The sequence below is a fragment of the Mus caroli genome, chromosome 6 (genome assembly GCF_900094665.2).
Source record: "Mus caroli chromosome 6, CAROLI_EIJ_v1.1, whole genome shotgun sequence".
Lineage (NCBI taxonomy): Eukaryota > Metazoa > Chordata > Mammalia > Rodentia > Muridae > Mus > Mus caroli.
In genome coordinates, this window is record NC_034575.1 from 79,476,070 (window position 1) to 79,503,921 (window position 27,852).

The 27,852-nt window shown below is 45.5% G+C and overlaps 2 protein-coding genes across 3 annotated transcripts in view; both read left to right on the plus strand.

Annotated features, from left to right (window-relative positions):
- Mob1a (MOB kinase activator 1A) overlaps positions 1-14,028 on the plus strand; it is a 17,604-nt gene extending 3,576 nt beyond the window's left edge. The window contains exons 2-6 of one of the 2 annotated variants that reach the window (XM_021164862.2): positions 773-939; positions 3,371-3,464; positions 4,686-4,819; positions 8,603-8,766; positions 10,507-14,028. In XM_021164862.2, the coding sequence (XP_021020521.1) occupies positions 773-939; positions 3,371-3,464; positions 4,686-4,819; positions 8,603-8,766; positions 10,507-10,584 (637 nt within the window). In that variant the 3' untranslated portion in view covers positions 10,585-14,028. The remainder of the gene's footprint in view (positions 1-772; positions 940-3,370; positions 3,465-4,685; positions 4,820-8,602; positions 8,767-10,506) is intronic. The other variant, XM_029478641.1, reaches the window with a different exon arrangement.
- A 4,369-nt stretch (positions 14,029-18,397) lies between these two features.
- On the plus strand, positions 18,398-27,804 carry Bola3 (bolA family member 3). The gene is made up of 4 exons (XM_021165317.1): positions 18,398-18,506; positions 20,202-20,325; positions 22,222-22,310; positions 27,555-27,804. Exons 1-4 carry the CDS (start codon positions 18,453-18,455, stop codon positions 27,618-27,620), a joined length of 333 nt encoding a protein of 110 aa, XP_021020976.1. The 5' UTR covers positions 18,398-18,452; the 3' UTR covers positions 27,621-27,804.
- Positions 27,805-27,852: the final 48 nt, after the last annotated feature.

Sequence of the window (27,852 nt, forward strand, 5' to 3'; positions counted from 1 at the left end):
ATTGGGAGCCCTGTGATACATCCAATAGCTGACTGTGAACATCCACTCCTGTGTTTGGGTACTGGGCTTTTGAAACCCCAAACCCAGCCCCAGTGACACACTTCCTCCAACAAGTCCATCCCTTGTAATCCTTACAAATAGTGCCACTCCCTAAGTATTTAAATACACGATCCTATGGGGCTAGTCTCATTCACACTGTCACATCCCCATCTCCTTCCCTATTACCACAGAAGTAACACTTCACATTGTTCATACAACATATAAGCCTCTCATTTTTGCATTTATCAGTCGTTTTTAGTTGACCTTACTCATTTCTTGACAGTGTTCTCCCTGAGAGGTACCCTAAAGCACTAGCATTTCCTAGAGGCGGATTGCAGGTGGTCTTTATGTTGTGCAGCAAGTGCTCTTAACTAGACAGTCATCTATTCAGTCTATGCTCTTGCTTTTATAGAGGGGTGTGTGTGTGTGTGTGTCTGGAGCCCAGGGCCTCCTTAATGCTGGGCAAACGTTTGACACTGCTGCATTCTTTTTTGTCATCATCCCCTCTTCCATCTTGGCCTTATTTAGGGAGTACTTTTTATTGATCAGCTTATTTATTCCAATATTTATTTATTTGTGTGTGTGTGTGTGTGTGTGTGTGTATGTAAAAACAATACATGTTCTTAACTGCTTAGCCATCTTTCCAGTCCCTTTATAGAGCCGTTTATACACTTAAAATGCCAGTCTTCTTTCATTCCTAAAACTTCATACCTTTTTACCTTTAACCCAACAGCAGCAGCCGCTCTTCGAAAACATTCAAACCAAAGAAGAATATTCCTGAAGGGTCCCATCAGTATGAACTCTTAAAGCATGCAGAGGCGACTCTCGGAAGTGGCAATCTGAGGCAAGCTGTTATGTTGCCTGAGGGAGAGGACCTCAATGAATGGATTGCTGTTAATAGTAAGTTTTTTTTTTTTAAACATTAACTTGTAGATTTATAGAGTTTGCTAAAATCTCATTTAATGAATTTTCTTTTATAGGTATAGTTATTGTAATATAACAGCTATCTATAAAATACATTTAGACTTTACCTGTCAAAGGCCTTGGTTTTGTGGTTGAGTGGAGACACTTGAAGTGCTGAGTGCTTTCTTGGTGAGAATATCGTCAAGAAATGAGTAAGGCCACCTAAAAAAGTGCATGCACGGGGGAGACTTACATGTCTGAACAATGTGAAGAACTACTTTTTAGGGAAACCCTGTTTTTGATTTTACTCAAATTATCAAGTTTGGGCTGGAAAAATAGGTCAGTGGTTAGGACTACACGCTCTTCTTGAAGAGGACACAGTTTGTCTCCCAGCACCCTAGGGGCAGCTCACAACTGCCTGTAACTCTAGCTGTAGGGAATCCAGCAGCCTCTTCTGGACTCACATGGACAAACCCACACACAGATACTGAAGTTGAACCACTTTAAACGTGTCCCCGGCTAGCTTACAAATAAGTGAGACTCAGACTATGATTATTTGGCTTTGACAATTACTGGGGGGTAACCCCTAATTACTTTTCTAACTGCTGGCTTGGCTACCTCCCCAGGGGTATACCCCACATACTTTCTCCTGGCCCATCTCCTCTGGAGGCAGCTTCCTCCCCTCTTCCTCCTCGTCTTGATTCTCTACCCCAACCAGGTAACTCAGAACCTACCCACCTCTCCAGTAATTGGCTATTGCCAAGTTTTATGTAACCAATTTCAAACTAAGGACAAGGTTTGTACAACAAAAGCTTGTAAATGTGAGAATTCACTCATAGGCCTTGACCTTCTGCTACAGAATTTAGCATTACAATCCACAGCAACAGACCAAACCTCAACAGATACAAATCATAATTTAATTTTTTTTTAATGAAATCTCAGATTGTTATTGTGAAGGCATGTGTTGGCCTCCTGCAGTTTTAGATTTTTCTTTGAGGTTTAATTATTCTAAAGTGTCTATTGAAACCTTTTGGTTTCTGGCCATCAAGATGGTTCAGCTGGTAAAGATACTTGCTGCCAAGCCTGAGTTCATCCCTGGAGTCCACGTGATGGAAGAGGGGATTGACTCCTGGAGATTGTCTTCTGACACACACACACACACACACACACACACACACACACACAAAATACTTTTGGTTCCAGAATTCCTGTATTCCCATAAAAATTACTGGGACGGCTGGTGAGATGGCTCAGTGTGCTTGTACTGCTCTTATGGAGGACGAGAATTTAGTTCCCACCCACATCAGGAGTCTATGATTCCAACTCCTGGAGGGTCCAACATCTCTAGCCTGAATTCATGTGCAAAGTCCACTCCCCCTCCCACCCCCCAGTAAAAAATAGGTCTTAAAAAACATTACTGAGCACAGCAAAGAACTGTTTGTTTGTTTTTGGGTTTTTTGTTTGTTTTGAGACAGGGTTACTCCGTGTAGCCCTGGATGTCCTGGAACTCACTCTGTTAGACCAGGCTGCCCTCAAATTCACAAAGATCACCTCCCTCTGCCTCCTGAGTGCTGAGATTAAAGGTGTATGCCAGCATTGCCTAGCTGAGAATTTTTTTCTTAATCCATTTTTTAAAAAAGATTTATTTATTATATGTAAGTACACCGTAGCTGTTCCTCTCTCTCTGGCCCCGCTTACTCCAGCCTTCATCCATTTTTGAAGAAACTTGGAAAGCCCTAGTTTTTTTCAGGTACTCTTTTAGACAAGATCATAGCATTTTGGAAAAATGTTCCAAGTCTTAATACTTTTCTTTATACCCGTCCCTCCTCCTCATCGTCTGGATCTAGCAGAGGCGCCTTTGGAAGATCCTCCCTGACTCCTTCAGTCCTTCCAGATGTTACCTTTTCTCTGACCTTCTAGAGCTTACTGTTGGCTGGGTCCCATCTTCTGTCTAGTAATACTCATATTTTAAACTCTTCTGTTACCATAGACCCCATATGAGGTACTCGACTCAGTCCTTTTTGAGTGGTCTTCAGTATGCTGGAGGCCTCCATGCTGGCTCTGAAGCAGATGTTTGAAATGTACAAGACAGCTTGTACCTTCTCTTTCCTAACAAATAGTAGTATGTTGTAGTTTAGGTTGGTAAGCTATGGCTCTTTCAACTCCTTGGTCTAATCAAATAATATATTCCAGTGACTTGTTAGGTACTAGTAAATTAGCTCCAGTGTTTTCAGTCAGTTGGACATGGTAATGTGCTCCTGTAGTTCTAGTTGCTCAGGAGGCTGAGAGAGGAGGATTGCATGAGCCCAGTTGTTCAAGACTAGCCTGGGCAACATAGACCCCATTTTTCCTTTTGCTGAGAGGTCTATTTGGTTTGTCATGATTTATGTAGTAGTCACTTGACACGGTTGTCACTTTGTCTCTGCAGCTGTGGATTTCTTCAATCAGATCAACATGTTGTATGGAACCATTACAGAGTTCTGCACTGAGGCAAGCTGCCCAGTCATGTCAGCAGGTCCCAGGTATGTGTCTGATCTGTTAAATAGGCATTCCGATTGCTTTCTTTTATTTTATAACTGTTAAATACTAAATAATAAAGACTTATCTGTTTATTCACATAGAGCTAATTCTGTTTCTGAGTTCTTTTTTCTTTTTTCTTTATTTTTTTAAAGATTTATTTATTATTATATCTAAGTACACTGTAGCTGTCTTCAAATGCACCAGAAGAGGGCATCAGATCTTATTAAGGATGGTTGTGAGCCACCATGTGGTTGCTGGGATTTGAACTCATGACCTTTGGAAGAGCAGTCAGTGCTCTTACCCACTGAGTCATCTCTCCAGCCCTGTTTCTGAGTTCTTAATTACTCAGCAGTAGCTCTTCCTGTTAACTACTTAGGTATATGAGTACTCAGTATTTAATATTTATATTATAATTATATTCTAATTGTATAAAATTTAGCTGGGTGTGGTGGTGCACGCCTTTAATCCTAGCACTCGGGAGGCAGAGGCAGGTGGATTTCTGAGTTCCAGGACAGCCAGGGCTATACAGAGAAACCCTGTCTCAACCAAAAAGAAATATATATATACAAGATGTATTACATGAAGCTTCTAAGGACTGACTGAAGAAAAAAGTAAGATGCAAGGTAGGAATGCTGTTAAAAGCCTCCATTTTCCAAGATTTTTCGAGACAGGGTTCTCTGTGTAGCCCTGGCTGTCCTGGAACTTACTCTGTAGACCAGGCTGGCCTCAAATTCAGAAATCCGCCTGCCTCTGCCTCCCGAGTGCTGGGATTAAAGGCGTGAGCCACCACGCCCGGCCCACTTTTCTTTTTAAAGAGTTTAATTTCTTACAAGTGGTCTTAAAATATTTGCTCATTTTTTTTTTCTGGTGCCTGTATAGTGTTAAGGAAAGCAGCTGCAAATCCCGGAGTAGCATCTGCCTTAAAGAAAGATGCGATGTGTGTGTGTGTGTGTGTGTGTGTGTGTGTGTTTTAAATAGGCTGACAGTTTCCTGTGACTGTTTTCTAAAGGTTTAGCTTATGTATATGAGTACACTGTCACTGTCTTCAGACCTCTGGAAGAGCAGTCAGTGCTCTTACTGCTGAGCCATCTCTCCAGCCCCCTTCCTATAACTTCTTAAAGTCACATAAAATTCCCATGGACAGCGTGTGAACCTGCTTTGATTACAGGTTGTCCGAGTTAAGGTTTTAACAGCTGTCATTAACATTTTGTTGTTCTCGGCAGGTATGAATACCATTGGGCAGATGGCACTAATATTAAAAAGCCAATTAAGTGTTCTGCACCAAAATACATTGACTACTTGATGACTTGGGTTCAGGATCAGCTTGATGACGAAACTCTTTTTCCTTCTAAGATTGGTAAGTCAACCCCGTGGAGCAGACTTTCTTGTGAGTGATGACTGAAATCTTTAAGTGTGCTATTACTTTATATCAGTTTAGCAGAGAAGGCCACGTCCTGCAAAGAACTTGTATCCATGTATTCCCCCAGCATACCAACTTGTTTTCTTCACACCAGTTCATACTTACTTTTTAATCTTTTCCAGTTTGATTACATTGGATTTGTTTTAAAATAAAAAGTATTTTATGTATGTGGTGTGCTGTGCCACAGCATATGTGTGCAGGTCAGACAACTTCTTAGATTTGATCCTTCTACCTTTACATGGTTTTTTATCTGTGTTTCAAGACAGGGTCTTACTATGCAGCCTTGGCTTTCCTGGCATTCACTATGAGACCAGGTTTGATGATTCACAAACATCCCCCTAACCCTGCCTCTGCCTCTGCACTGCTGGGAATAAAGGTGTGTGTCACTGTGTCCAGCCTTTACATGAGTTTTGAAGATCTAATTCAGGTCATTTGGCTTTCATGGCAAGCACCAAACTCACTGAGCCATGCCACTAAACCTAAACTTTTTTTTTTGTTTTGTTTTTTGTTTTTTTTTTTGTTTTTTTTGACACAGAGTTTCTCTGTATAGCCCTGGCTGTCCTGGAACTTACTTTGTAGACCAGGCTGGCCTCGAACTCAGAAATTCGCCTGCCTCTGCCTCCCGAGTGCTGGAATTAAAGGTGTGCGCCACCACGCCGGGCTCTAAACTTTTGTTTTAATATCCATCTAAAAATACTGACAAAGGGGCCAGCATGATGGCTCAGTAAGTAGAAGTACTTACTACCAAGCCTGGTGGCCTGAGTTGGATCTCTGAGACCTACATGGTGGATGGAGGTTGTCCTCTGACCTCCACATGTGCCTTACAGCACGTGCATAGGTATATGTCTGCTCTTGCACACACACTGATGAGATGAAATACTTTTTGTTTCATTTATGTGTTCTGTTGTGTTTATGTCCTTTGTCTGTTATAGGTGTTTGGTCTTTGTCATACAAGCTGTATGTTTTCTTCCCCTGGGGTACCTTGATCTTATTCATGGAGTGTTTTGCAGTATACACTTCTCTTATTTTGCTCAGCTCCTTTCAGATGTGGGTTGTTTCATTGTTGCTTTTTGTGGTGCTAGGGATTGAAGCCTGGCCTCCTGTGTGTTAGGTGTGTGTGCTGCCCTGAGCTCTGTTTGAGCCCTGGATTACATTTTGACAGTGAGAAAGTTATTACTTCTTTTGTGGTTGGGCTTAGACCCAGGGTCCCTCACATGGTTGAACTTTACCTTCTACTAAGTTACACCCCAGCTTCTCCATTTCTTTTTAAAAATGTTGTGCTAGGAGAACATTTCTGTTTTGCTACTATTTTTGGTTTTGGTATGGTACTGAAAAGTGAAGTCAGCCTGCCTGCAGTTCCTAGGGCTCTGCATAGCTTCTTCCCAGATTCTTCCTGTGCTCCTCGGTGTAGTCTGAGCAGAGGCACTGCTGGGAGAAACACATCAAGTGTTTGTACTTAGGCTGGAGTTAGGGAACATGGTGGAACATACCTGCAATCCCAACACTCCTGAGGCTGAGGCAGGAGGATTGCTGGAAGTTCAAGGCTAGTCTGTGTTATAGAGTGAGTCCTCATTTGATTTTTTTTTTTTTTTTTTTTTTTTTTTTTTTTTTNGGAACTCACTCTGTAGACCAGGCTGGCCTCGAACTCAGAAATCCACCTGCCTCTGCCTCCCGAGTGCTGGGATTAAAGGCGTGCGCCACCACGCCCAGCTTGAGACCTCATTTGAAAGAAACAAAAAAACCCAACAAAACAAAAAACCCACCAGATTTGACTTAATAACATTCTTTTATTTCCTTGTATTTCCTTTCTCACAGACAATTACACATTCACTCCACTTGAGTATGTTCTATTAAATTCAGTTTAGCAAGTACTTAGATTAAAGTTGTTCACATATTTACTAAGTTATTTTTATGAGGGAAGATCTCATTTAGCTCAGTTTGGCTTTGAATTCCCTGTGTAGCTGAGTATGACCAACACCCCATCTTTCCATCTCTAGCTCCCTCTTGTAGAGGTTATAAAATCTCACCACCATGCCCAGCAGAATCCTCCTTTCCCTCAGCCTCTCATACTACTGTAATAGTTCTGGGTTCCTTTACTTTCCTCCTCATTCGGCTGTTGCCAGTGTTGTAATGTTTGCTTTTACTCACTCTGTAGACCAGGCTGGCCTGGAACTCAGAAATCCACCTGCCTCTGCCTCCCGAGTGCTGGGATCAAAGGCGTGCACCACCACTGACCGGCGTTCCTCTTCTTTTAAGAAAGATTTATTCATTCATTTATATATTTATTTAGTTATTTATTTATATGAGACACACCAGAAGAGTGCATAGGATTCCATTACAGATGGTTGTGAGCCACCATGTGGTTGCTGGGAATTGAACTCATGACCTCTGGAAGAGCAGTCAGTGCTCTTAACCACTGATCCATCTCTCCAGCCCCCTTAGCATATCTTAAGTCATTAGCAAGATGGGAATTTTAAGCGAAAAGATGTTAAAACCTGCTTTTTTGGTATTTTGTATTAAAATTCTGCTCTGAGAAACCAGTCATAAACTTCAGTATAATGTTTGAAAAGTTAGTTTAACCAAGACTAGGAGGAGTTGGGAATACCATAAAAATATATAAGATGAGCCAGGCCTGGTGGCGCACGCCTTTAATCCTAGCACTTGGGAGGCAGAGGCAGGTGGATTTCTGAGTTCAGGGCCAGCCTGGTCTACAGAGTGAGTTCCAGGACAGCCAGGGCTACACAGAGAAACCCTGTCTCAACCAAAAAGAAATATATATATACAAGATGTATTACATGAAGCTTCTAAGGGCTGACTGAAGAAAAAAGTAAGATGCAAGGTAGGAATGCTGTTAAAAGCCTCCATTTTCTGAGAGGTTCGAGGGTGTTTAAAGTGTTTGTGAGGAACTGGTTTTTGAAGCTGACTTTTTGTTGGGCCTGGGACTCACTGTGGAGTTCATGGACTCTCAGAGATCCACCTGTCTCTGCCTTAAATTAAAGGCAAGCACCAGTTGCTTGGCAGGCAGATGCCTTCTTAGTTTTTCTTAATGTTGGTTTACGTAGCTAGTACTGGCTCGCTGGCATTCTCCTGTCTATAAAGGATTTGGTTCTGTTAGCCAAACTTGTCCAGAGTGTAGCCACTTGTCCATGGCTACTGCTTGGAGAGTTTTCTACTCCTCCCAGTTTTTCTCAAGAGGTATTTCTTTTTTTTTCTGAGAAGGAAAGAGGCCCCTTTGTTCTGTTTCAGGAAGGATCACCCCCTTCTAGGATACAGGAAAATGAAGACTTACTTTCCAGAGTAATGTAGAAGATGAGATATTCTCTACCTACATAGATGATGGTAAAGACTTGATACCACTTAAATGTGGTATCTGTTTAGGATACCCATTTGTTTAGGAAATTCTCCATTCCTAATTTTTTTCCCTATTACAGATGACAAAAGTGATAATTTATAGTCAACGTGTGTATTCTTGTTGCATTTGATCTTAGAGAAACACTTTGATATTAAACAACCAACACATTCATTTGAACTGTGATCCAGCAGCCTCTATCCGTATGCTACTGTTGTAGACAGTCAGTGTGGTGTGTGAAGAATACTTAGTTTGGGATTTCCCTTGCTTTGTGAATGTGTAAGCTTGTGTGCTACAGTTGCTCTGGGTAGCATCAAGACTTGCTGCATTCTGATTTGACAAAAGACTTATAGGTGTGTATTCGATTACAGGTGTCCCTTTTCCCAAAAACTTTATGTCTGTGGCAAAGACTATTCTGAAGCGTCTCTTCAGGGTTTATGCCCATATTTACCACCAGCACTTTGACTCCGTGATGCAGCTGCAGGAGGAGGCCCACCTCAACACCTCCTTTAAGCACTTTATTTTCTTTGTTCAGGTAGGTGAGTCATTGATCTCTGGGCCTTGGACTTGGACCTTGATAACTTAGTAAAAATCGTCTTATTTATCGATGTAGAATGTGTAACTTTAAGCTGTGTTCTGTTCCCGTTTTGTCCTCTTCATCACACTGTTTCATTGATTAATGAAGCAGTATAGAAGGGCAGTGTCTCTGGGATGCAGAGGTGGCTCAGCAGTTAAGAACACATCCAGTTACTGCTGAGGACCTGGATTCAGTTCCCAGAACCCGCATCAGGAGGCTCACAGTAGGCTGTAGGAATCCAGCATCCTTGTCTAGTTTCTGCAGACACATGTATGCATGTGGTTCACATAAACTCATGAAAGCTCATGTATACAACCAAAATAGATAACTGAATCTTAAAAAAACAGGGGGGGGAGGGGAGGCAGCATCCCACTGGGGCCTGCTGCCTAGGGCTTTCCTTGGTCATCCAGGTTTGTGGCCTGTTGAGCCTGTGAGCACTAACAGAATTAGAACTTTAAAAGATCAAATAAAGGTATTTGGAAAAGAGACAAAGAATTAACAGACCATGATGCCGTATCTCGCTAATCCTAGCCAGACCTTGTTTCAAAAAACCAGAAAAGAAAGCTGGAGAGACAGATGGCTCAGCAGTAAAGAGCACTTTCTGCTCTTGCAGAGGACTTGAGTTCATTTTCTAGCACCTGCATTGGGGAGCTCACACTCACCTCAGCTCAAGAAATCCTGATACCTACTTCTGTTCTCTTCAGATACCCCAATACGTATGGCAAATACATGCGCCCACAAACACACACACACACACACACACACAGATTAAACTATTTTAAAAAGCAGGAAAAAAAAGGACTTCTTTTTAGAGCAATTCTGATGTAAATTATCATTTTATAGTAGAGAAAACTGGTAGCTTTTTAGTGATTATTGTGTATTGTGGCTCTGTGTACAGTGTAAAGGCTATACCAACTTAATGTTTTTCTTTTTCCTTCTGAGACTGTATGCCTTGTGTATGCACACTTATGTATGTTCATGTGTATGTATAAAACTAAAAGCTGACTTCTCATGAGGTAGCTATTATCAAAGGTTTAGTGTGTCATTTTCAGGTCATTTCTGTATAAACTCATATATTTCATTTTGGTGTTTAGCACAATGATGAGCTACAGTGTCTCTCATCCCTCACAGTTGGTTAGGAAGGGAGCCTGATGTCCCAGTATTGTAAAAGTCACAAGTCATGTGTTGGTCTTTCTGGGGCCCAGTCACACCTGGTGATTTTACGGATCACCAGATACTGTTGACACTATAGAGATTCCAGGATTTTAGGAGCTGTGTGTCAGGAGATGGGGAGGAAGACCAGCATATGTCATAACATATATGTATGTAGGTATGTGTCTGTGCATGTGGGTACACACGTAGATGGAAGCCAGAAGTCAGCACTGAGCATCTCCCAACACTGGGCATTACTGGTTCAGCTAGACTCATGGCCAGCAAGCTCTAGGGATCCTCCTGTGTCTACCTCCCCAGCACCATGGTCACAGTACTGTGTCTGGCTTTCTTGTGTGACAAGCATTTTACTAACCAAGCCTTCTCCTTAGCCGCACTTGTTTTAAAAATGACTAAAAACAGTTATTTTATATATCATAAAGGTCATTTCTTTCAGATTTCAGAAAACTAGGTTTAGGAAGCTCATTTCTGAAAAGTATGTAAGAGTTTCAATTTTGGTTCATTATTCCGTTTTTCTTTTCTTTGTAGGAGTTTAATCTGATTGATAGGCGTGAGTTGGCACCACTTCAGGAATTAATTGAGAAGCTTGGATCTAAAGACAGATAAATGTTTCTTCTAGAACACAGTTATGCTCTCCTTCTATCTACTGCTAGCACTCTCTCATTGCTGTCTGGTATGGACTAAGTGATACTGACTACAAGAAACCAGGATCAAAAGATCCATATTGTGTCTGCAGAGAAAATTGTCCCAAAGGTAGGTTGGCCAGATAGCTTCAGAACAATCCAACGACAACAGCTAAATCCGAGGTGCTGTGTGGCCACCCTGTTTCTGCTAGTGTCCTTCTTTGTTTTAGCCCATGACTCACCTGTCGTTTGTTGCTCAGCTTTGTTTAAGAAAATGATTTTTTTCCGTGTGACAACATAATGGACATTAAGAATTTTCAGCAGCAACTTACTAGTAAGTTTCTAGAACAAATGTCTTAACACAGATCAGTTTGCTTTGTGTTCTGTTTCTAAATCCCAACGGTTAGAGCTGTTTTACCTTGGATAGCCTTTGGTTCACATTGGTATACTGATGTTTTATAGGCAAGAGTGTATGGTTTTTAGCTAGGCATGATGGTCCATGCCTGTTACCTGACAACTGTGGAGGCAGAGGAGAGGATCTCACATTTGAAGCTGGTTTGAGCTACATTGTGAAACTGTTGCTAAAAAAAAGTTTGTTTTACAAAATCCACAAGGCATAAATCACAGGCATATATGGACTGAGATAACCAAAGTTGTTTTAAATGACTTTATTTTCTAAACTTGTTTGGGATTGTCTTCATGACTAGATGAGGCGAGTGCATGGCTTCTGACGGTGCCTTGCAGGTTCTCATTTGAGACTCCACACTCAGATTAATTTCCTATGTAGCTTGGGGCAGAGATCAAAACAACTTTCAAAACTCTGTGACACGCTTGGGCCTTAAAGCCACTGTTTGCATTGCTGTCCCCTTGCAGTCCTGAGGGACATAGAAAAGTATTCAGATGACTTGATTATTTCCTAATGATTCCATGTTTTTATTGCAACTTGAAACTTCTGTTTCTGTACAGAAGTGCACAGACTTCATGGCAATAGGATGAAGGTCAAAACCACAGAATAGCTTGTGAGGGGTGGGGGTGTTGTGTGTGTGTGACAGCAGGTCTCCTTGGGCCTGTTAGAGCTGGAGACCCAGCAAAGAGTGAGTTGATAGTAACTTGGCTTCATTCTGCGCACAGGCTGCAGTGACCTCTAGAGCTTCTATCCTACTTGTCTTTGTATCAAAACTTGAATTTTTCCTCATCCTGTCAGGATAAAAGACTCCTCTACTCGGGAAGTGCCTGCTTTTCATGTGGTCCTCAGATCTAGTCAGCTCTGGCTGCCTCCTCAGATGTACATGACATCCCAGGGATTCTGGACACTTGCCCAACAGGCAGAGCTGGAGTTATCAGCGTTGTGTGTCAGAGCTGGGACTTACACAGTGCTCAATGGCCTCCTATATGGCTTTATAAAAGTTAGAGTTGATGAGGGTTTTGTTATTTATTTTGATTCTACTAGACTATACTGGAAAGTATTGCTTAGAAACTCCAGTTTTAATAACTCATTTTCAGTATGTTCTTAAGTATACTCAGAATTTCAAAGGAACTGTTTTGACTTTACTTTGCCTGAAATCACATATCAATGTTAGAGGAATTCAAGTTGGAATACTGATTTAGGAGAGAAAGGATAGCTTGGAAACAGCTCACAACCCAGGAATATGCAGAGGTCCAGATATCAGCTGTTGTGCAAGTGTCTGACCATCATCTGCAGACAGGCTTCTAGATGACACCAAGGATGCATCACCCCTCAACCCCAGACTCCATTTACTTTGATATGCTTTAGTCTCTGAGGAATGAAATTCTCTTTCTCAACCAGGGCCCAGTCATTTTTATGAATTCTGACACTCTCAAATCAAAGGTTGCTCTTTTCTCTGCATGTGATTCAGGGATAGAAATGCCCTCTCCATGACTGAGCTCCAATGGATAAGTGCTAAGATACGGAGGAGGCAGCTCACTAGTGGAATATAAAGCAAAGTCTTGTTGGTGAAAAAGAGTGTCTCCACTTTCTGTTGTGTCCCTCTCTTTTCCTTCTGTCTTTTAAAATGAGAACAGTGCTACACTCCCAAGCCAACCTGCCTTAATCAGTGTGCACACATTGCACTGTTGCTCACCTCTGAGGCAAAAACATGAGAAGAGGCTGTCTTTCTGTCTTTGGCTAGAGGGACGATTTGTAACATCTGAAGAAATCAGTCTGTCCTGGGTTTATCTGCCTACTCTCCTGCTCCCCACAGCTGGAGTCAGCTGTCCTGTCTGATTCTGCTCCCTGAACTGTATTGCAGTCGCTTCCAATTGCCTGGAGAATTCTGCTTTAGCCCTGTGGTGCTTTAACTTCCAGGACTTTGGAAAACTTGGATATTGGGGGCTGGAGAGATGGCACATTGTTTAAAGAATTGGCTGTTCTTCCGAAGGACTTGGGTTCAATTCCTAGCACCTGTATGGTGGCTCATAAGTGTGTGTAACTCAATTCCAGTGGATACAACTCCCTCATACAAACATGCATGCAGGACAAACACCAATGCACATTAAATTAAAAAAAAAAAAAAAGAAAAAAAAAAAGAAGCCGTAGACAATGACAGACTATAAAATATAGTCATACTTCCTTGTGGTACATTTTTTGTGTTAACAGCTACTAGACTGTTATTCTGCTGACTGAATAAAGTGACTTACCAGCAGCCAGTTAGCCAGCAATCCATGACTTGTAGCAAAGGCACAGGCACAGTCCTGGTGGTGAGGTTTGCACTCTTGGCTTCCCTCTGAGCCCCAAGATCATATTAGACATAGCTTCTCAGACATGATGTCATTACCTCAAGCGCATAAACAAATCAGGACTTAAAGAGTGTAGGCCCTACAAGTGTGTGTCCTGTCATGGTGCCAGGGCTCCTCTGCTCTCTGGCAGCCATCCCCAGGCAGTATGGAGCCCTGGACAGTGCCAGCCTGGGCACGAGCAGCTGAGTACCTTTAGCAGCCATGTTCTTTCCTCCTGAGGTCAGTGAGAGTTCTGACAAAGAAGGACACGGTAGTCTTTTGATCTTCCTGATTTTACATTCAGTTTTGATGCAGGGCTTTGTTGGGCTTTGGAGTACGTGTGGCAGCAGTGATTTTACTGAAGCAACTGCATTGAAATTCATTGAAATGGTTTTCTCCTCAGAACGTATCAAATAAGTCTTCTGTAAAGCCATTCTGGATGGCCAGCATGCTATGGGCTGGTTATAGAACAGCATTCTGTGTTGGTCTGCATCAAAAATAGTTTGCATAAGATAGTCTTGGTTACCATCTAAAATAACTTAAAATATTCCTCACATAAAAAATTTATGTTGTATTTTTAAAACTTTTAGGGCTTTATCTATTTTTCTAAGTCGTTAACTGTACTTTTTAAAAAAGTATTTTGTATCTACTTTTGTAACTTCATCAGAATAAACTATATTGAAAGCAAAAATGGCTTTGAAGTGTGTTAACATGCTTTTGTTTAAATATGGAAATGAGATTTTTGTGGACTTTGTAGATTTTGATTAAATTTGGAGAGTTGTCTTTGCATACCACTTATTATCTACGTCCTTAAAGCTTAGGGAAAAGTTCCTAAATGAAAGCAAGTATAATACCAGAGACTATTCCAAAGAACAATCCCTCTTAGGGAGAGCCACCCCAGAGAGTGTCAGTCCTGGCCTTCTTAGGGAACTCTTGGGCTTATCTGGAAGTCAAGTACTCTGTACCCTTAAACCCTCCCCAGCTAGAACAGGCACTTAGTATTATTTAGACCACTTACTTAGCAAGCTCTGTACTCATCAGAGGTTGGTGCTTTTTCTTTAAAGATTTATTATATGTGAGTACACTGTAGCTGCCTTCAGACACTCCAGAAGAGGGAGTCAGATCTTACTACAGATGGTTGTGAGCCACCGTGTGGTTGCTGGGAATTGAACTCAGGACCTTTGGAAGAGCAGTCAGTGCCCTTAACCCTGAACAATCTCTTCAGCTGCCACCAGAGTTCTATAAAACTGTAGGTCTCAACTTCTGGGGGTGTTGAATGGCCCTTTCACAGGGTTCTCCTGAAACCATCAGAAGACATTTATATTACAGTTCATAACAGCAAAATTACAGTTATGAAGTAGAACAAAAATAATTTTATGGTTGAGGGTCACCACAATGTGAGGTCACAGCATTAGGAAGGTTGAGAACCACTGTTCTGGAAAAACAGAACTGGTAAAATGAACATAGATCGGATTACTGGAATGGCTTACAGGCTGTGGTCCAGCTCGTCCAGAAATGGTAAGGTCCAAGGATCCAGTAGTTGTTCAGTCAGCTGGTCTTCAGTGTCCACAGCCAGGAGTAGGCTCTACTGCCAATGAAGGAATGGACTTGCCAGTGAGAGCAAGCAGGCCAAGAAAGAACAAGCTTCCTTCCATGGTGGCCAGCAGAAGGTGTGGCCCAGATAAAAGTTGTGTCTTCTCACCTCAAAAGATCCAGATTCAACTTGGGACCTTCCACCTCAAATGACATAAGAAAAAAATCCCTCACAGGGGTACCTAGTTGATTGGGTTTTAACTGATTACAGATGTAGTCAAGTAGCCAATCCAAAAAAAAAAGGCTTCCCAAGTGCTATGTGCCTGTCTTCTTTGACTTTTTGTTTTGTTCCAGTAGGCCTGAAAGTGATCACAAAGGCCAATACCGTGGCCCAGTAGGTCAAGGTATTCGCTGCCAAGCCCGGCAACTTGAGTATTTATCTCTGGAACCTTCATGGTGAATGGAGGGAGCCAACTCCAGAAAGCTGTTCTCTTACATGTGTGCTGTGGCATGTGCTTGCCCCCCACAGAATCAGATCCATTTAAAAATTATGTATAACTATAAAAATGAAAGTGATCACCAAAATGTGTACCAGTATCCAGTGGCTTTGGAAGCTGTTGGAAACTTTGGAATAGCAGAAGTCATCTAGACAAGAGCCAGGAAGGTCAGAGTTAGGCTTTAAAGCACTGTAGCCAGACACTACAAGCCATGTCCCTTTAACCTGTCCGGAGTGTCAAGGCTTCCTGGTAGCCTCTGTCTCTTAGGTATCTTAATCAAAAGAAACCTGCATGCTCCTTGATTGGCACATCCTAGGCCGTACGGCTGTTTTGACTTTCAAGGGTCTGGGAAGACACTGCAGACCTTTAACTCTGAGGAAATGTTCAGTGCTTGTGGCCGTCTGGGGAGGCAGGAGATGCAAGCCAGGAAACTTTCTGTCTGTCTGACAAATGTTCAGACAAGGTCAGGAATCTGGTACACAGCTGCATGGAAATGAAATTTTAAGAACTGGAATTTGAAGACTCTTGAGGTGTTAGGAGGCTTTATAAAATGACTGCCATTAGAAGTCATGTCAGTGAGGTAAACACAGGAGATGCATCCCAAGAGACCCAGAGGAGTCCGATGGTAAGGTGGCACAGGCTTGTGACCCCAGAACAAGAGGATCAGAAATCCAGGTCATCTTCAATTACATTATGAATTTGAGGCCAGCTTGAGTTATAGAAGATCCTGACTCAACAATAAAACGGAGTGATTATGACCTAAAATTAATGAAGGTGAAAGAAACTCAGGCTCAGAGCAGAAAGGATTAACTACTTCTGGGCCCAAAGGCCATTTGAAAAATGAAGGGGCTGGAGAGATGGCTTAGTGGTTAGGAGCACTGGCTGCACTTGAAGAGGACCAGGGCTTGATTCTCAGGACCCGCATGGGGATCCACAACCATTTGTATCTCTAGTTCCAGGGGATCTGACACTTGGCCTTGGACACTGCATGCACATATTGTACAGACATACATGCAGGCAAAATATCCAGACACATAAAATTTAAGAATTTTAAGAAGCCTCAAGTTGTAGGTAGTGCTAATGTGGCTTGGTTGGAGGTAAGTCTCAATGACAAAAACCATAGTTTAAAAGATAATTGTGTGACCAAATGTCTGGTAGAACCTGTGAGGACAATATCATATCCTGCAGTTCAGATTCCAGCTAGGTGGATAGGTAAGGGTGAAGTCATATGAAAGTTTATTTCTCTGAAGTCTGAAGGATTTGAGAGTGAACATTTTTCTCTCAAATGGTTTGGCAACCTCCTGGAAATTAAAGGTAAGAGTGCACAGTGGAGAGTCAGCCGTTCTCAGTGACAGTGGTGGGGATGGTTGTTTTATGGAAAAGGAGTGACAAGCAAAGGCACCAGGGTACACGACAGTCTGTGACCTGAACCCAGGGCAGTCTGTCCTGAATTCAGTACTCATGCCCAGTGGGGCTTCCAATAGCTCAGTTACAGTCTGCCTCCTCAGACAGCTTTCTTCTGTGTCCTCTTCATTGCCAGAACATCTCTAAGTATTTGGTGGCAATGCTGGTTGCTCTCAGTGCCAGGCTTTCTACAAGCATAGCAACACATTTGTAAACCATAATTTCTGTAGTTCCTGCCAAGTCCAGGAGCCGTGTCTCATTGGTCTGGTTCAGATCATATGACCTGTTAAACCAATCACCATCTAGTTACATTACAGTTCCTACTCTTTTGATCATGTGCTTTGAGGAGCCTCTATCCAGCTGGAAAACATTTTAGACAGTTTTGATTGTGTTCTTGGCATAAAAGAGGAAACTTAAAAGCTAATAAATTATCCCCAATTACACTAACCATAAAGTTTAAGGAATCAAGCAGGAAAAATATGCCTATCAAGTAATCTGGAGATGAGGGCTGGTAACAGGAGTCACTCGACATTGGGATGAATGAACATTTTGTTTAGCTTTGAGACAGGGTTTCTCTATGTGGTCCTTACTGCCCTTGAACCTGCTGCCTTGAACTAACAGAGATCCACCTGCCTCTGCCTCCCGAGTGCTGGGATTAAAGGTGTGGGCCACCATGCTGGGCCTATAAATAAGCCTACTTTAATTGGTCACTTTAAAGAACAACTCTAGGTCCAAGCCACACAAGAGCTACGGACTGCATAGGCACACGAAAGGCGGACAGTTCTTGCAGGCCACACCAGATGTGAGGCTGTAAACAGCTACCACTGCAGAAGCCAAGGACTTAATGGAACTTGGGCTTTTATTCTCCCCCTGTAAACCAGTTAGGTTTGGTTGGTGGTTACTCAGCCCTCGTGGAGTGCACTCCCAATCCTACCTTTTCTGGAGGGTTTATTTTTCTTTGCTTGATTTTGAGACAGGGTCTCACTGTGTAGCCCTGGCTGACCTGCCATTGCTTCTCCGGTGCTGGCATTAGCCACCACATTTTTAGTTTTGAGATAGGAACTCAAAACTAAAGTCGGCCTGGCACTCACCTTAGCCCTAGCTGGTTTTAAACACAAAACAACCCTGGGATTAGAGGTGCCGTTCCATGCCTGTGGTGATTTGTGTCTCCTGGAACTTAAGAGAAATCCAAAACAAATGTCCACTCCCACCCCTCCTGGAACGAACACCCCGTCACACCCTATGCCCAGCCAAGTGGCCATTGCAGCAGTCTGCCCTCTCCAATTTCAGCCCCCTCACAAACTCTCCGCCCTTTCTAGAACACAAACCTGAGAAGACTCCGGTCACTTGAGACATTCACAGCAACTCCAATCAGGAAAGAAGCCAGTTTCCCAGAGCACTGACTGGGATGTTCGGGGTGAGGGCAACCTGTTCTGTGCACCCCAGGGTTCTGGCTGCGGAGGAGTGCGACCTGGGGTAGTGTAGGGGACCCTGCAGTGGCAGCCGGGCCATGGCAGGACGGGGAACGCCCATGTTTGCAGGTGCGGCCGGTTCCGGGTGGCGACCGTGGTGCGGGCGCGGCCTCCGGACGGCAGGGGGCGGGCTCGGCCTGGGCGGCGACTCTGGACACAGTGCCCGCGTCTTTCCGGCTGCACCGTGACCTCGGGCTGCGTCGCCGGGCATGGCGGCATGGGGCCCGGCGGCCGCTGCGCCTCTGCTGCGCGGGAGCCGCGGGGTGAGCCGGCGGGGCTCGGGCGGAGCTGCGGGGGAGCTCGGGCGGCTGTTGTCAGGCTGGGGACCCGGGGCAGGGTCGAGGCCCTTCCTTGTTCTCATTCATTCTCTCCTGCCCTCTGCATCGCACAGGGTGTGCTGGGGGCTACTGGACTTAGGCGGATCGGGAGACAGTTCCATAACCAGTCACAGTACAGAGACCCTGGGAAAGGCTGCCTTATGTACAGGAAAACATAGATGTCATAGCCCCGAGTCCAGGCTTTGGTCCTGGGCACTCGGGACGAGCTTGTACCCTACAATTGTATGCTTACCAGGCCTCTGACCTTGACTCTCCATAGCCTGCCGGCTGGAGTAGGAGCCCAGCACAGGGCGAGCTCTCCTAATTCTTCCAACCCCTGTTGGTTTTTGAGACCGCTTCTCGAATTATAGCCCTGGCTGGCTTAGAACTTATGACATTCCTCCTAACTCCTGGAATAAAGTAAGCCACAGTGCCCATTCTTTCTCCCCTTTACAGTCTCATCATTAGCTGTATCTCATCCACCTCTCCTTACTTGCCTGCTGGTCTTGAATCTGCCACTCAACATGAGGAGTTTTGTTGCATTCGGACGTCCAGGGCAGCTCATGTGTGATTTTGTCAGTCTGGATAGGTGTGCTAAGATGATCGCCTCCTTTGAGGACTCTGCAGCTCTTAGTGATTTTACATTGCCACCCCGTTCCTTCAGCTCTGCTTCTGTCTCAGGAGCAATCCCACTGGCAAACCTTGCAGTTGTGTCCAGGCTCACAGCCTCGTAGTTCCATTCCTTTGTGTGGCACACAGACCATTCTAACTCCAGACCTTTCCCCTGGCCCACATCTCAGCCATCTCTAAGGCATCTTGGCCTAATGTCCAGTGACCATGCCTCTCACCTGCTCATTCGCTGCTTCAGAGGACCTGCCTGAGGGTCAGCTCTGGGATGCTGCTCTAGAGGGACAGACTCCATCTTGTCCTTTAAGATTGGCTAATGAGAGAGTTGGGGAGATGGCACAGTTGGTAAAGGGATCACAAGGATGGACTGAGTGACCCTAGGACCCTTGTGAGATGGTGGATAAGGACGTTCCCTGCTTTTGCAGAGGATCCCAGTTCAGTTTCCAGCATCCATGTCAGTCCACTCACAGCTGTCTGTAACCCCGGGTCCCAGGCTCTGATACCCTCCCTCATCCAACCTCTGAAGATCTTGCATCCATGTGCACACACTCTTACACACGCACATATACATAGTTAAAAATAAAAAATTAAGAACAGAAGCCAGGTGTGGGGCACATACTTGAACTCCCAATCCTGGGAGTGCGAGACAGGTGGATCCCTGGGCTTGCCTGCCAGCCTGCCGCCCTGCCTACATGATGGGCTCTAAGCCAGTGAGAGCCCCTGTCTCAAAAAACCAAGGCGAGATCCCCAAGAAGGACAGCTGTGCTTGTCCTCTGACCACAGTGAACATGTACACACGGGCAGCTTCACACACACAAACATACCACAGAGACCCAGGGTACATCCCTGAAAGTCTAGGTAGTGAGCCCTTCAGGTGAGTCTGAGGAGAGATTGTGGCCCCTTCAGCAACAGTGCTTGCTCACCAGCAGCCCCAGTACTGTGCCTGCCTCGCTCAGGTAGGGACCATCGCTGTGCCATCTCCTGGTTGCTCAGACCTCCTTTGTGTTCTCCCAGCTCCCTCTGTGGCACTGTGCGCAGCGAATGTTTGCCTCCCAGACGGAGGGGGAGCTCAAAGTGACCCAGGTTCTCAAAGAAAAGTTTCCTCGAGCCACAGCTATTCAAGTCACAGACATCTCAGGTAAGGCTCTCTCCCATTTTCTCTATGAGGACTTTGCTGAGGTTTTTTTTAGAGTTTTTGCCTGGGGAGAGGCTGAAATCAAGAGACCATGAGGAGCGCACTTGACCCAATGACTTCTCAGTATGTGTTGCTTTGGGACAAATGGAGATGAGGATTTTGAAACCTCAGAGAACCACAAAGACAAGCCCCAGCTGAGAGAACTCTGGGTTTCCAGACTAGCCCTGCTCAGAGGAGGCCCCTCTGCAAGCCTGACCCTGTAGAGGCATCAAGAGCTCGGGCCATGTTCTTCTTTATGAGATGGGCCTTGCAATCTGCCCACCCCAGTCCTTCTGACAGCCTACAACACTAAAGCTCGAATGGGCCCAAGGTGGGTTTTGTCAGCTGCCCTACTTTATCCAAGAGGCAAGCCCAATGCAGCCAAAGGAGGTGGGAGAACCAGAGGCAGAATCGGGAGCCAGGGCAGACTCCCCAAGCCCAGTCTGGCCGGCCTCTCCTCAGGCCACTGAATTCCTGGCTGGCTGTTTGTCAGGACTGTGCTAGGGGTGTAGCTTCTGCATAGAAGCAGAGGGGACCTGGGTGCCTTATCCAGACACACCCATAGAGGAGCACAGGTGCAAGCAGCTAGATAAGAGCCAGCTCTACATTGCCACTACTAGGAGAGTCCCCTGACTTCCCTGAAAGCACAGTTGCATGGGTTGGGAGGACAAGTTTCTTTTATTGGGCTGGGGACATAGCTCAGTTGGTAGAGTGCTTGCCTAGCATGTACATTCCCTGATGTTGTGTTTTATTTTTTAAAAAAAAAAAAAGTAGGAAAAAAGTGCCAGGAGAGCACAGTATGGTGAGGTGGGAGGGGTCTTTCTGCGGGCCGATGCTGAGGTATCCCTTCCCCCTGAGGTACCAGCCATACTATATTCTATAGTATAGTATAGAATAGAGTTTATTCAAGGCATGGGAAGGGGAGTTGAGAAGGGAGAAAGGGGTGGTGGTGGTGCAGGAACACATGGAAAGAAAGGGGTCAGGTAGAGAAGAGAGAGAGAATAAGAGTGAGGAGGGGGCAAACAGCCCTGTTTATCATAAACCTGGCCTACCTAGCTGTTGCCAGGTAACTGGGGCAGAGCCTAGAAGGATTGCTACCAGAAACTTGTAAAATTGATCGGATATGCCGTTGCTGGCCTGTAATCCCCGAATTCAGAAAATGTAGTTCAATGAGGTCTGGTGAGGTGAGACTCTAACTTACACGAAACAAAAAGCCTTTTGTTTTATTGTATGTCAGTGAGGGCGGGGCGCTGAGGGCTATGATCCATCATAGTGGGAAAGCATGGCTGCAGGAGCTTCCAGTGGCTGCTCACACGGCATCCACACTCAGGAAGCAGAGGGATGGTTGCTGGTACTCAGCTCACTGTCTTTCCCTTAGTCCAGGATGCCAGCTTAGGGGTGAGTTATCCCAATCTAGAAATCCCCTCAGGGACATGCCCGGAGGTTTGTCTCCTAAGTGAGACTACATCTGTCAGGTTGATAGTCACTGTGGGGCCACACCAGACGCTTAGATGGAACCTTAGAATATGTTTGTACTACTGAAATCAGTTTTCCCACTACCTCCCTCCCATGGCTTTCTAGGAGAGACTGTTCTGCCTCTCTGTGCTCCCCAGGCCTTGTGCCTCCTCTTACCTGCCCACGCTCAACAGGTGTGGGTAGTAGAGGGAGGGGTCTTGCAAAGGGAAGAATACCTTTGGGTCAAGGCTGCCTGCCAGGAGTGAATGGCCAGAGCAGAAATCATGGTCTTTCTCTACCCCTGTTAGCAGAATGCTGTCAGAATGTTCCTTTTTGGGGACTGTCGGGTACTTTGAGTCTGAGCTACCATCTGTCGTCACTGAAATGCCTTTGACTCTGTTTTAGGAGGCTGCGGGGCGATGTATGAAATTAAAATCGAATCGGAAGAATTTAAAGAGAAGAGGACTGTCCAGCAGCACCAGATGGTCAATCAGGTCAGTGGCTCCGGATGGTCCGTTGCCCTGGCCTTCAGCATCCGAGCATGCGCACAGCAGTGGGCATGGAGACGGTCAGCATCTGAGCATGCGCACAGCAGTGGCCATGGAGACGGTCAGCATCTGAGCATGGCCACAGCAGTGGGCATGGAGACCGTCAGCATCTGAGCATGGCCACAGCAGTGGGCATGGAGACCGTCAGCATCTGAGCATGCCCACAGCAGTGGGCTTGGAGACGGAGACGGTCAGCATCTGAGCATGGCCACAGCAGTGGGCATGGAGACGGTCAGCATCTGAGCATGCGCACAGCAGTGGCCATGGAGACGGTCACTGTTCATAGCGGGAGAGAGCAAGGCAGCTTTAGTATATGGTCAAGAGGACAGGTGCATATGAATTAACTTTAATATACACGTAGCATGAATTAATCTGGCACATTTATTTCTTTACTTTATGCTAGGCTGCAGAAATCACACAGAGAAACAGTATTTAAAACTGTTTCCTCAACAGCTGAGCGGTTAAACGGTCGATCTTTACTTTTTATGCTAATCTGGCTGCCTCCCAGCCCCTTCCCATGATGCTTGTATAGTATTATAGATCAGGCGTGTTTCCACGATCTCTCTCTGGACCCCTTCCTTATCCTCCATCCTCCTCGCTGATCTCAGTCTCCCTCTCTCTGCTCTCCTTCCTCTGGCTGGCGATGTCCTGCCGTAGTCTCTGTTCTGCCCAGCCATTGGGTGATCAGCATTTATTGACAAAACAGAGAATAAGTGGTAAGAACTGTTTACACAGATGTGAGACAGGAGATTCATGGTCTAAGCATTGCAATGCTGTGTCCTGATTGAAACAAGACGTGAGGGCAGAGGAGGGTGAACACCCTGTACAACTCATTATGCCTACAGATAGAACCAGAGACCTGAGAACCAGAAACTCACTAGGGTGAGATGTTGAGCAAATGTGAATTCATTCCAGATGAATGTAAGCCACCTAGTAGTTATCTTTTAAAGAGAGGGTCTCATGAAGCCCAGGCCAGCCCCAAACTCATTATGTAGGTGAGGCTGGTCGTGTGCTTCTGATTCTCCTGTCTCTGCCCCCCAAGTGCCGGGGGAGCAGTGTGCCGCTTCGACTGGTTATAAAGTGCTGGGGTCAGACCTAGGGCTCATGCACAGCCCATAAAAGCTCTACCTACTGAGCTGCATTCCCAGCCTAGTGTGAGTATTTTTTGTTTGTTTGTTTCTTTTAAGATTTATTTTATGTATGTGAGTATGGTGTCTTCAGACACACCAGAAGAGGGCATCAGATCTCATTACAGATGGTTGTGAGCCACCATGTGATCGCTGGGAATTGAACTCAGGACCTCTGAAAGAGCAGTCAGTGCTCTTTACTGCTGAGCCATCTCTCCAGGCCCTAGTTTGAGTCTTTTTAAGACCAGGTCTCACACTTACATAGCTGAGGATGACTTTGAACTTCTGATCCTTCTGCCTCCAGCCCATGAAATGCTGGGTTTCTAACTGTGCGCCATCAAGCCCAGTGTATGAGGCACTGAGGATTGAACCCAGGGCTTCATGCATGCTAGATAAGTGCTCTGCTGACTGAGGTATGGCCTTAACCTGTGCTAGCCAGGGATTTTTAACAGGATGTCCGTCTGATGCTGACTTGGTTTGGACTCATGATCTCTTGCCACTCCGTCCTGTGCAGGGTTATAGACGAGTTCCAGTGTGCCTGGCCCACTCACGTGTTTTCTGCGGTCACATATGGAGAGGACAGTGCTAAATGACATGGTGCTTTGTAGATTTCTGTATGTGTGTGTTCCTTGGTGGGAACCCATTCTGACTTTGACACTGGGCCTTTTTCTCTGAAGTCACCCTCTGGACATCTGGGTTTGGTTTCACACATGGAGGTTTTGTGTGCAATCAGTTGGCTTAGTTTTTTGAAAAGCACAGATCTGACCTTGATGTCACACATCATTTACTGTCGTTGAAGGTGTCTCCCTCCTTCTACCATCACCCTCCCAGCTGGCTGTTTCCTGCTGCTCTCTCTTTCGTCCTCTGGACCTTGACCCTGATTGAGCCCCTGGCCTAGGTTCCCTTCTGCACCAACTCAAAAGCTGCTTCCTGCCCCCATGGCTGGGCTCCAGAGCCCTTCCATCTTCTGACTCCCTCTTTCTTGAAAGTTTGTATTTTCTACTATGATCAGGGCTGGGCACACATGCTACAGCACACATGTGGCCAGAGTACAACTTGCTTCCACCCTGTGGGGCTTGGGGATTGAACTCAGGACACCGGGCTTGCTGGGTACCTTTCCCCACGGTGCTGTGCCACATACCTTCCAACTCCTGCTTCCAGCTGCTGCCGATTCTGACCTGCGTCCTGGCTACACGAACTCCTGACACCTGTCGGCCCTTTGCCATCCTCATAGCTTTGTACCTTGGCTCTGGCACCTATAACCCCCAGGCAGGCTGTGATAGGGCAGCAGTCAGTTGGATGTGGTCTCGAGACTTAGAGCACAGGTAGACTAGACTGGGAAGACCTGGCTGATGGCTTTGCCCACAGCCTGTGTCACTTGGGTTGTGTTCTCTGACACATAGGCTGCCTGGTGTGACTGGACTCTGGGCCCTACCGTAATGCATGCCTTGGCCTGCAGCTAGAGTTGCTACTTTCTAGGCTGTGACCCTGAGAAAGTTACTCAACCTCCCTGTGGCTTAGTTTCCTAATCTGTAACACAGTAACTGGGATAGTGCATGCCCCAAAGGCTCTTGGGAGTGGTAAGCACCCACAGCTTGACATAGTAAGGCCTCCATAACTGTACTGTACACCAGGCTACCTCTAGGCGGTTTCCCGTCTTCCCTTCTTACATTGCTGCAGGAATGCCAGGATTACAGTTCTGGCCTTTTTGCCTAGGTTCTGGAGGTCAGATTCAGATTTGTCAGGCTTGCTTAGCAAGCACTCTTACTTGCTTTTTTTTTTTTTTTTTGTCTCTATTATTTCTTCATCAGTGCCTCTTGCCTTTTTCTTTGTGTCCCCAATATCCAGGGTAACACTGTGCACAGCCATGCTCAAACATGCTCAAACTGTATCTAAGCTGCATCCTTTTTAGACAGGGTCTCACTGTATATCCCGAGCTGTCCTGGAACTCACTATGTAGTAGACCGGTGACCTTGAACTCACGGAGATCAGCCTGCCTCTGCCTCCCAAGTGCTGGCATTAAAGGCCTGCATCAATGATTGGCTTTCAAGCTGCATCTCCTTGCCCATAGTACTTTGTTTTCTGAGTCAATGTTTCATAGCCCAGGCTGGCCTTGAACTCACTATGTAACTGAAGAGAACCCTGACCCTTTGTTGTTGTTGTTGTTGTTGTTGTTGTTTTGAGACAGGGTTTCTCTGTATAGCCCTGGCTGTCCTGGAACTCACTTTGTAGACCAGACTGACCTTGAACTCAGAAATCCTCCTGCCTCTGCCTCCTGAGTGCTGGGATTAAAGGCGTGTGCCACCATGCCCGGCTAACTCTGAACTTTTTTTTTTTTTTTTTGGTTTTTCGAGACAGGGTTTCTCTNTATAGCCCTGGCTGTCCTGGAACTCACTTTGTAGACCAGGCTGGCCTCGAACTCAGAAATCCGCCTGCCTCTGCCTCCCGAGTGCTGGGATTAAAGGTGTGCGCCACCACGCCCGGCAACTCTGAACTTTTTAAATTTGTTGTCAAGCACTGGGGGTTGAATGCAGCGCTTTATCTGAAGCCCCATGACTGCTCCTTCATGACTTAGGGTACTTTAGTCAAGCCCAGGTCCCAACCAGAGCCTCAGTGTCCTTAGCCATCATGATGCCATGATTCTCCTGTGGCTGTAGCAGGTAACGTGTGACATTAACGTGGGTTGAGGAGCCTTGGGAGGCTTCCCAGAGATCAGAGGGAGGTGTTGGCAGGAGGGAATGTGCACAGTGGACTGCAGAGCCTCCAAGCATCCAGGATCCAGGACCTGCCTGTTGCCTGAAGGTATGACTAGGCTTACACCTCCCTGCGGCCCATATTAGCGTAGATGCAAAGACAAAATTAGCCACTAGGGGGCAGCGTGGACCTGTAGCAAGCTGAGGAAAGGCTCCCAGTTGTGTGATAGGCTTTTTCCAGGCTTTTTCTTATCTGCAGAGTTGAGGCTTCCATGTGAGTACAGAGTTGTCTTGGCATGGCTCATGGGCTCCCAGCACAACAGCAGGGCCAGTTAGGAATACAACTGACACCCACTGTGGCCAGGGCCACAGAACATCTGGGTCCATACCCTGACCTATTTACTCACTTGCTGACTTTGGACCAGGGGTACTCAGTGTTGTCTTATCCCCACAGCCCAGATGTTATGTGTGTGTGTCCCCCCAGGAATGGAGTTACAGAACCCAACTAGTCAGTTTACTCCAGTTTTGCAGCACCAAGTGCTGTTAACTGCTGAACCAGCCTTGGCCTCAATTTTGATTAAGTCTTGGTTTGGGGTCTTTCTATATTGCTGGACTGGACTCCTGAGCTCAAGCTGCCACCTGGCCTCACCCTGGCAGCTGGGCTGAGGTGTGCTGCACAACAAACTTAAGAATTACTGAATGAAAACAATCGTAAAGGGAGCTGGGTGCTGGGTGCTGAGCTCTAATCCAGACACTGGGGAGGTTGAGGAGGGCAGATCTCTGAATGGACCATGTTCTACATAGCAAGTTCCAGGCCAGCCAGGGCTACATAGTGAGACGCTGCCTCAAACACCCACAGAACCGTAAAGGGGAACTGGGAAGAGGCTTCGAGAGCAAATGTTTGTGTGCAAGTGTGACGGCCTGAGTCTGGATGCCCAGAACCCATACAGAGCTAGATCCTGGCATTACAGATGTGTGGGACACACCCAGCATTTCTGTCAGTGCTAAGTGACCATGGCAGCCCTCCTGTAATCTGAGCGCCAGGAAGGCAGAAACAGGCAGTCCCTGGAGTAGGCTGGCTAGTTGACTGGCCTGATTGGTAAGCTCCAGGGTTAGAGCGACCTCTGCCTTGATATATAAAGTAGAGAGCAGTCACACTCAGGCCTATACACACACACACACACACACACACACACACACACACATCCCTATACATATGCAAACACATACACCACAGACATAGGCAAAAAATATTTTGAAGGAAAAATTGCTTAAAATACGTGCAAGTATCCTTCAGACAGAGCCATGTAGAATACTGTACAGCCAACGTAAAGTCACAAGAACTGACCACGGTGTCTCTTTCTCCTCAGGCACTAAAAGAAGAGATCAAGGGCATGCACGGCCTTCGGATATTCACCTCTGTCCCCAAGTGCTGACAGCTGACTGACTGCTCACGCTTAAAACCTGGAGTGCACTTTGCTCACAGCAGTATTTTAGAAAATCCCTGCCCACCTACAAAAATATCTATTTTTTGTTCATAGACATTTCTATATTATAATTATGGGAGATATGTTGTCTATTTAGAGTTAATTAAAGTTCACAGGTGCCTCCTGCTCAGAACAGATGTGCCATGCTTCAGGCGCCCCCTTTGAGAAGCCGCGGCTTTTG